Below are 10,162 nucleotides of genomic sequence, written 5' to 3'. Positions count from 1 at the left end.
AAACGGTTCAGTAATTAACGCGTCCGTTAATTATTAATTAATGACTCATTAAGTTTCCCATGCAGCAAAAATATAGACAACGTGCATAGCTCTGTCCTCGGCTCGGCTCAATCCCGCAACCCGCGGCGCGGCGTGGAGGAAGAGCGCGCGTGTAGGTCTCCTCTTCTCATGCTCATACAAGTGGTAGAAGAGCTCATCTTATAAAAAGGTGCAACTTTCTCTTAACTTCCGGGGTGGGACTAAACTTTAGCCTCACTCACTCCACTCACATGTATGCATGAATTGGCCAAGAGAATTTCAAAATTTTAGTTGGGCTTTGGGCCAAAAGCCTAGTAGCAAAATTCCAACAAGGTCGTTAGACTTTTCTCCTGCTCACCACCCTCCACTGTCACCTCGACCCGTGCTGCTTCCCGTCGCCGCCAAGAGGTTACACTGGTGAGCACCTCGATTCAATCCATTATTTCCGCTGGGTTCTAGGTACTCTAGGTTCCATTGTGTTGCTTATAATATTTATCAGAGCCGATCACCTTCGTTCAGAGCTACATTGATGATATTCTTCTGCTTTAACCAAGGTTGAAAAAGTGGCAAGGTCACACAATAAAAAAATGGCGAAGTGGTTACCATCACCCGAGGGAATGATTAAATCAATCTGGACGGGGCCGTGGCGAAGAAACCCGGCCAAGGAGCGGCACCGGCAATATCTCGGGAAGTTGGGAGGTGTGGTGTGATGGACCCTGATATAATGGAAGGCATAGCCTGCTGTGAGGTCTGGGTGCTTGCTCAACGATGATTAGAAATAGCCTCTGATGCAGTGAATGTGGTGAGAGATATCAACTTTGGGAGTTATGCCAGTACATCAAAGAGGAGTTTCTGGAGACGACATATATTTGTGTGCATGAAGGACGTACATCAAACAACGAAACTCATCAGCTAGATCCTTTGTTTATTTATTAGATTGGTAGGCATATTTGGCTGCTAGTCTAATAATTCTATGATTGTACCTTAGGGTTATTGCTATATACAAGAGCCGGCCATTTTCACTTAAAAAGGTAGATCATTTGGAATCCAGGATGACATTTTCAGTTCTTTGGTCGATTTTGCAGACTATATGTAAGCTAGGACATGTAGATTCACAAAAGATGTTGTCATACAAGTGTCCAGTGAAGAAAAGAGTGGTGACTTTTAGTGCAAATCAAAATGATCTATATGATATGATTAAGACCCTAAATATTCTCTAGATTTTGTTTAAATTTCGCAGAACAATAAACTGCATCAATGCAATGGGTCACCGCTACTTTGAATTTTACCAAGTGTTACTATAAGGAGTGATTTAGATCTTGACATGCGGTTTGACTATGTTCATAAGAAGACCATGCTATTACAGGAATCCGTAGCTCCTGGGTTTTCCAATATCTTATTCTTTTTAATTATCTTAATCATCATGCTGGTGTCGCGTGTTACAATACAAGCATATACAAAACCCGCTGCATGTAAATGAAATTTATCATATAAATGATTATAATTATTAACATGTTCAACGGAATAAAATTTCGCAGCAACGCGTGGGGTATCATCTAGTATCTATTAAATCTGCACAAACTATTACCAGCATATCCTTTGAAAACAGTTGTGTAACTCCAGCAAGTCTGTCCCGGGCAGCTCGGATATATGCATCCACGGAGCTGAGTGCGGTAAACTCCTGCTCGATGAACACTGGAGCCCGCATGGCCTCTTTCAGTCGACGATGGTTCATCACGCTCTCCACCTCGGAATTCGAGACGGATACGCCATCCAAATCCTCATGTGGGGGCGGATCTGGCACTATGTCGGCTCTCGTTATGGTTGACGAGTCCGGTGCCGGATTGACTGATATTCGACTAGCAGGGCGTTTTCCCACGGTTTGCCGCGTGCTCCTCCTGAAATAAAGGTAGAGGAAAAATTTAACAATCCGATTTCATGCTTAGGCACACATCAGAGGACATACCTCTTTGAAGAAGGAGGGAGCTCAACAGCGCTCCCGATTTCCTTTCGTTTTGAAAGACGACCCTATGCAGAGGCCGTTCTCGAGGGAGTGCGGCCTGTCGAGCGCCGATCCTACGAAGTACAGTTTAAGTACAATTAACAAGGTGCAAGTAGGGGTTTCTTTTTGAGGAAGCCTTTTTACTTACAATGGAGAAAGGGTAAGGGCGGGGGTAGTCGGCCGTGATGGCCACCTCCGAGCCATCAAGGCTCGCTTGATAAAATACTCTGTCATCAAACTCTAAGTATATATCCTGATCCTCATGGAAGCCGGGGTCTTCATTGCGAGCATGGTCTTCTGGCTGCAGGGAGGAACAATGAATGTTCTCAACCTCCTTCCTCCATGACTGTTTTAAGACAACAAGAACAATTTGATTAGGCTTACCTTGATAACGAGGTGGAACAGTGCTGATAATCAGAAAAACTTACCCATTCAATGGGGTTGTACATGGAAAAGCCTTCTCGGCAGTTTAAGCGAAGGAAGTCTTCTTTCTCCCCCTTGTACAGATCGGCCAGAATTATGGCCAGTTTGGCTGGAGTATCTAGGCCCTTGCGTCTGTAGCGAGATGCGTCGTCTTCTCTGTTATAACACCATAAAGGAGTTACTCTAGACTGAAGGGGCTGAATGCATCGTTTTATTGCGATAGCCATAACTTCGACTATCGAGAGCTCGTAATGAGCCAGTAATCTGACCTTACTGACCAACCTCTTTACTTTCGCACTATCTTCCTCCTTGGGACTCCGGGGGCACCAATTGAGGCGTTTCTTTAAAGAAGCACTAGAGAATTCGGGAAGGCCACGCCGAACTTGGTCCAGAAGGGGAACGTCCTCAATATAAAACCATTTCGAAGACCACTCCTAGGATACCTCCTTGGGAGTTCCAATAGGGTAGCCTGATCCGGCTATGCGCCATACTTCGGCGCCGCCCACTTCAAATATGGAACCCCCTTGACGGCGAGGGACGAGGCAGAAGAACTTCCTCCATAGTTCGAAATGTTCCTCGCAGCCTAGAAACAGTTCGCAGAAGGCTACAAAGCCCGAGATGTGTAGAATCGAACCTGGGGTGAGGTTGTGCAATTGGATTCCGTGGAACTCCAACAGGCCTCTGAGAAAGGGATGGATTGGGAATCCTAAGCCCCGCAAGAGAAATGAAACGAAGCATACCCTCTCCTCCTTGTTGGGGTTAGGGAAATTTTCTGCTAACACATCATTGCCGATCGAGGCTAATCCAGCTCGCACAGGGACTAGATCTGCGAGAGGGAGATATCACTGTGTCTGAAGACGACTCAGCTGAAGATGGGACACGGAGCAGCTCCACCAATCACCCTCTTGAGGGCCATGAGGGCGCGAAGAAGAACTAGGAGCGCTGGCCATGTTTTGAAGTTTTTCCGTGGCTAGTCCTGATGCTCTCTGCACGATGTGGATGGCACTTGGGGATCTGACCTCTTTATATAGATGCCGTCCCTGTGTGGTCCAGGGCTTTTTGGTAAAAAATTATTATGTACCATTCGCATTCGCCCGGCACGTGGAAATCGAGGCAACGACAGGGAAGGAGTCATAAAGGCGGAACATGAAAGTCATGGCCGGACTGTTAGCCGTCCAAGGTATGATGAAGAACCAGCCTTGCAAAAGCCGAAGACGTAAGCCGGAGACTACATCGTCGTTTGAAGGCCAGTTCGGGGGCTACTGAGAGAGTCCTGGATTAGGGGGTCCTCGGGTGTCCGGGCTATTTGATATGGGCCGGACTGATGGGCCGAGAAGATACAAGCAAAAGACTTTCCCCCGTGTCCGGGTAGGACTCCTATATGCGTGGAAGGCAAGTTTGGTGTCCGGATATGTTATTTTCTTCCCTCACAAACCGACTCTGTACAACCCTAGACCCCTCCGGTGTGTATATAAACCGGAGTGTTTAGTCCATAGAGGTCATCAGAATTCTCATAGGCTAGACAGCTAGGGTTTAGTCATTACGATCTCGAGGTAGATCAAGTCTTGTAACCCCTATACTCATCGAATACAATCGAGCAGGACGTAGGGTTTTACCTCCATTAAGAGGGCCCGAACCTGGGTAAACATTGTGTCCCACTTGTCCCTTGTTACCATCAATCCCCAGACGCACAATTCGGGACCCCCTACATGAGATCTGCCGGTTTTGACACCAACAACCACCTTCTGCGGGGTGGCCCGGTCGAGAGCATCGCACGCTTTCCACTTCTCGATCTTGGCTTGGGCGAAATGAGAGGCAAGCGCCTCCTTCTCCTTTGCAAGAGCACGGATGATGGACGTCGTGCAGCCGTGCACCTCCCATATGCATGTGTGGAGTCAAGAGCACGACCGCCTCCTCATGCTTCCTTGGCGGCAGCGGCATGACGGACACCCGATGAGATCAACATCATGACGATTGCGGGTCACAGTGGGTGTAGAAAGATACATGCATCGAGGGTAGGTGTCAACCATACCATTTTAAATGAGAGGTGAGGGGTGATATGCCTCAAACGTATCATAATTGCGTAGTTTTGACATCAATTTCTATTATTTTGAACTAACATATTAACTCGTGACAAGTGTCATTTAATGTTTTCTACTAGTTTTGGACTTTTCAGGGAAATCAATTTTACGAGGACAAAAAAAATCAATAAAAAAAGTGTCGCGAAGTTTCAAGAGAGGATGGGGCCAGAGGCAACTGAGCCCACCAGAGGGCCCCCACATACCTCATGTGGGATGTTGGCACGTCTAGGGGCACGTACCTCTCGGCACTGCCTCTCGACGGCTCTGCCTTTATATACTCTCAAAATCATTGTCATAGTTATTGAAGATATTTTTGTTGTTGGTTCCTCTTTGTTTCTTGAAGAACCAATCTGAAGGCTTGTCTAGTACCCTGATAGAGGAGTTTATCACGGAAAATGCCTACATCAATTTTGCTACCAAACCTAAAAAAGATTATGGAGCATGGCAATTTGCCCGGTGTTAATCATGGCCTTGACGGGATAGTGACAACTCGTGTTGTATTGTTTGGGCTGCCCAGATTTACCATCAACAGACACTGGCGACGAAAGCATGGGATTGTCAGATCGCCTCCAAATTGTGATTTCGATGGTGGCGTCTTGTACCGCCCCACGATCAATGGCTTCCTCGGTGGCTTTTTGGTTGGTGTGTGTATGACTTTCAACCCATGTCAGGGTCATACACACTTGCATCTTTTTCGGTGGCTGCAACTCCTCAATGAGGATTAATGTTACTCTTTTTTTTTCCTTTTCATCTATCGGCATAGCGTTGGTCTTCTTTGATGCTTCAGTGTTGGAAATAACCAAACGTGCGTGGTGCCATGTCCGGGTCGTACATGGAGCTTGCAGGATTAGAACTCGTAACCGTGTAGGTCCTGACTACTACATATACGTAGCCCTTGTAATCTGCCCAGAGCCCCCGTTGAGCGTGTACGTACGTGTGTTTACCAGCCGACGGAATCGATCGACCGCTGTACGTGCGTTCCGTGTGCTAACTGGCTAGGGCTGGATTGATTAGTAAGATTGATCAAGCCAGGAAGATTAGCTCTGGTTGCACGTTCGTGGTGGTTGTCGTTGCCACTGATCGTCACCGTTGTGAAAAGTACTCGGCGTCGGCCGACAGAGCTAACACGGTGATCCAACAACTCTCACACCATGGCCGCCAGCCCGTCTGCCTCCCCGGCTCCCACCGGCGCGCCCGTCCGGGACACCATGTCCAGGCACTCAACGGTGCTCGTCAGGGGCACGCACCAGTTCAGCATCGTCGGCTTCAGTCTACACCAGAGGGCCGGCGTCGGAAACTTCATCCGATCCGATGCCTTTGAGGTCGGAGGTCACAGCTGGGCAATCAGATGCTACCCCGCCGGCAATAGAGAGGAAGAAGAAGGGTACCTATCACTGTACCTGGAGGTGTTGAGCACCCCTGCTTTAGAGAAGACCACTGTGAAGTACAGCTTCGAGATCAATGGCCCTGCCGGAACTTCGCCGCTTCTTGCCCAGCCGTGCGCATGGGACGACTTCACCACCGATAACATAACATGGGGGTACAAAAAGTATGTCAAGGTAGATTCTCTTGATTCGCGGTACTTGAGGAACGACTGCCTCGTAGTGCGTTGCACCGTCGAGGTTCAGGAGTCGAAGACCGGAGCGACCACGTCCAGCTCCATCGCGGTGCCGCCCTCCGGTATCCGCCAGGACCTCGCGCGGCTCCTGGACAGCAAGCGGGGGCCGGACGTGACCTTTCAGGTCGGCGGGAACGACTACGCCGCGCACAAGGCGGTGGTCGCGATGCGGTCGCCGGTCTTCTGCGCTCAGTTCTTCGGGGCACTGGCGGACAAGCCCGGCAGCCGCCACGTGAGGATCCACGACATGAAACCCGCGGCCTTCGAGGCCGTGCTCCACTTCATCTATACGGACGCCTTGCCCCCTGTCTTCAAGGACGACTCGAAGCAGAGCCACAGAGAGATGATGTGCGACTGGCTTGCGGCGGTGGACCGGTACGGCCTGGAGAGGATGAGGCTGCTGTGCGAGAGCGCGCTGCACGAGACCATTGACGTGGAGAACGCCGCGTGGACGCTGGAGCTGGCGGACCGGCACCATTGCCCACAGCTCAAGGCTTTCTGCGTGGATTACATCGTGTCTCCTGGTGTCCTGACGGATGTGATGGCAACCGAGGGGTACAAGCAGCTAAAGACGAATTGCCCATCTCTTCTTGTTGATGTCCTGGAGAAATTAACTTGGAAGTAGCGGGTAAAAATTGACGCATTGTTCATTGTAGTACGCTGCAAAGTCCGCAACACTACTTGTTGATGGTGTTTACTAATTTCGTTGCTTTGTGGACACTTGTGTTTGTCACTCACTTACCGTCGTTGATATCTTTATTTATGGGTCATCTTCTTTCTTTTCTTTTGCTTTTTCGAAGAATGGCCTTCTTAAGGCAACTTTGTTTCATCGGACAAGTACTGGAAAACTAATTTTTTCTCACTTTAGCAACTTGTAAGTTGCCTGAATTTTGAATCTGGGTAAGTTGATTTCTTGGTCGTGGATTTTTGCTCTGAGATTCACGCTCTACATTTTTTACCTGGCTTGTGCTGGGCTTGTTTTCTCTAACTGGCCCCATATCGATTAACTACTGGGCCAAAGCCCATTATCTGTGCGATCCAACCCATCTCTACTGAGACAAGGTAATTTCAGTGTTCGTTCCGCGTATCGGATGGTATTGCGGATGAAACTTAACCGAGAAGCGTGGATACAGGAAGAGGAGGGTTCCTCGTTTGGACAGACTGAGAGCAACAAGTGGAGTACGATCTGGCATATTCAGGTTCCGTCCAAACTGAGGATGTTTGTCAGGCGCCTTGCTAGGCAATCTATGCCTTGTGGAGAGGTTCTGAAGCATCGAAACATGGCAACAGAAGATACATGCATGCTATGTGGGGGGAGAGACCCTTGGAAACACGCTTTGCTGAACTGCCCATTGGCGGCCGGTGTTTGGGCGCTCGCCCCAGATGATCTACTGGAGCCATTGATTGAGCGGCACGAGGATAGCGCTAAGGACTGGCTTTCTGCGATACATGAAATATTGCCTGCAGATTTGTTTGAAAGGCTCATAGTGACACTTTGGGCAACCTGGGGAGCTCGACGAAAGGCTATCCATGAAGATATTTTCCAGGCGTCGCACTCCATTAATGGATTCATCAACAACTACTCGAGGGATCTCCGGTTTATGAACTCCATGCATCAGAGACCAAGGGGTGCGGCAACCACGAGGTCTACTCGATGGGTCAGACAACACGAAGGAGCTGCAAAGGTAAATGTTGACGCCGTTGTCTCTCGATGAGGCTATGGTGCTGTTGGCGCTATTTGCAGGGATCAAGAAGGAGCCTTTTTGGGAGCTTCCACTCTCTTCTTCAGACATATCGCTGATCCACAAACCCTCGAGGCACTAGCGATAAGGGAAGCATTGACTCTTCTGGATGACCTCTATCTTTGGAGGATCCATGTAGCATCGGACTGCAAAGGGGTGGCTGAGGACATCAAGAAGGAAAATGCAGCAAGCTATGGAGCAATTATTCATGAAATAATAGATCACTCTTTGTCTTTTGATTTTTGTAAATTTAGTCATGAGTTTAGGAGCTCGAATGTTGAAACTCACAACTTAGCGAAGCATGCTCTTACTCTCAGTGGTGGCCGCCATGTTTGGTTAGGACATTCCGGGAACCTCTCGTTCGTCCCTGTAAATGTGGTGACGGTTTAATAAAGAACTTCGCGAGGTTGTGTAAAAAAAACCTTTGTTTTTCTCCTGTGTTTTTGCTTTTGTTTTTTTCTTTATTAATTGGATTTTATTTTCTTTTGTGGGTATTGTTGAGATGTTGGGTGAGTGTAAATGTATGCACATAAATATGGTGCAATACGTGCGAAAATTACACTATTACATGATTATTATTCGCATACTAAAAAGTGCAATTTTAGAGTAAAGTTGTGCGCAATTTTTTAAAAACTTTTTATAATATTTCTTCTTTAAAGGGTAATACATGCAATAAGCCACATGGATAAAGCATAAGCCATGTATACATACAAAGTATAAAAAAACAGGTCGATAGCACATAGAGGGGGCAGAAATGTCGTAAATCAAAGACATCTACCATTTAACATCTTGGGAGTGTCCCCATTAGGCATACTGTATGAAACATATATTTCATATTCATGTCATTTTTGTTTGTGCAGTGACCTATTTTCATGTAAACACCGACAGTCAAGGTGCATCTAGTAGACAGGACAAAGGCTCCATCAAGCATACAAAATGGAACAAGCTACAGCAAACCATAGGCAAATATGCGATTAACTTACAAGGGACACCCTAGAATATGAAATTTTATTACAGAAGGGCTATTATTTATCATAAGCCCCTTAGAGTTTGAAACTTGACAAAAGGGCCTATTTACTTACCATAAACCACCTAGAGTTTGAAAACTTCACAAAAAGGCGTATTTATTTACCAAAACCCCCATATGGTACGAGAACCTAAAAAAAGGGTGTATTTATTGACATCAAACCCCTTAGAGTTTGAAAAAAGGGCCCAGTTTCTAATAAGTGCTCGCCACTTTCTTGTTTCACAAGGGAAAGGTGGTTTAGGCGGCCATAATTTTGAATACCACAATAGATTTATACCGAGAAATAAAATGAAAACAAGTAAAACATATCGAATATAAAAAAACCTTTTTGCTTCCGTAAAAAATGGCCACAACAAATAAAGAGACATTTCATTCTCAGCAACCAGAAATGAGTCCAAGCTCCCTCCTCTATGCCTCCATGATCCCTCTATCTATCTATACTTGTACAAGAGAACTATTTTACAAGCAACAAAATTTGTTAGCGAAGACAACAGACAACACATAACGACGACTAGCATGCTGACACGCTTGCAATGAACTCGACACATCCAGTTGGACAACCAGGAGAGAAAAGCTTACTCGAAACACATACAAAGTAGTGTACCATACACCCATGCAATGATGGATCAGCCAAAACAAAAAAACTATGATCCCACCCATGCAATGATGCATCTTGTTACGAAAATTGCACTACTATATGCTTATTCTTACATATTAGTATAAAAATGTGTGATTTATATGTAACTTGTGTGCAAATTTTGTCATTATTTGCTTTATGCTTTTTCTTTCTCTCTTCTTAATTGGTAATACCAATGGCACTAATTCATTCTTAGAAAACTTTGCTATTTTGATTTAGCTTCTATTTCACTTCTTTATTTCTTAATGGTAATATCAATGCCATTAATTCATTCCTTCTTAAAAAACTCCCTTTTCCGCGAAAATAACACTATTGTATGCTTATTCTTGCGTATCATCAAAGCCACTAATTCATTCCTTCTTAGTGTTTTTTGCAATTTTTTGACTATTATATGCTTATTCGTGCATATTATTAACAAACTTAATTTTTGTGTAAATTGTGTGCAAATTTTGAAGGAAATATTCCCTAGAGGCAATAATAAAGTTGTTATTTATATTTCCTTATATCATGATAAATGTTTATTATTCAAGCTAGAATTGTATTAACCGAAAACTTAGTACATGTGTGAATACATAGACAAACAGAGTGTCCCTAGTATGGCTCTACTTAACTAC

At 45.8% G+C, this 10,162-nt stretch overlaps 1 protein-coding gene across 1 annotated transcript; it reads left to right on the top strand.

Annotated features, from left to right (window-relative positions):
- The first annotated feature begins 5,600 nt into the window (after positions 1-5,600).
- Positions 5,601-6,776, top strand: LOC125532375 (BTB/POZ and MATH domain-containing protein 3-like). Its single transcript, XM_048696449.1, has one exon. The coding sequence runs from the start codon at positions 5,676-5,678 to the stop codon at positions 6,765-6,767; it is 1,092 nt and encodes a 363-aa protein (XP_048552406.1). The 5' UTR covers positions 5,601-5,675; the 3' UTR covers positions 6,768-6,776.
- Positions 6,777-10,162: the final 3,386 nt, after the last annotated feature.

Source organism: Triticum urartu, unplaced genomic scaffold (genome assembly GCF_003073215.2).
Source record: "Triticum urartu cultivar G1812 unplaced genomic scaffold, Tu2.1 TuUngrouped_contig_9751, whole genome shotgun sequence".
In the NCBI taxonomy this organism is placed as follows: domain Eukaryota; kingdom Viridiplantae; phylum Streptophyta; class Magnoliopsida; order Poales; family Poaceae; genus Triticum; species Triticum urartu.
Note: the sequence above shows the minus strand (reverse complement) of the source record. Positions and strands in the feature narration are given on the sequence as shown.

Excerpts from the sequence above, each read along its gene's own strand:
- LOC125532375 (XM_048696449.1), top strand. The coding sequence starts at position 5,676 with ATGGCCGCCAGCCCGTCTGCCTCCCCGGCTCCCACCGGCGCGCCCGTC.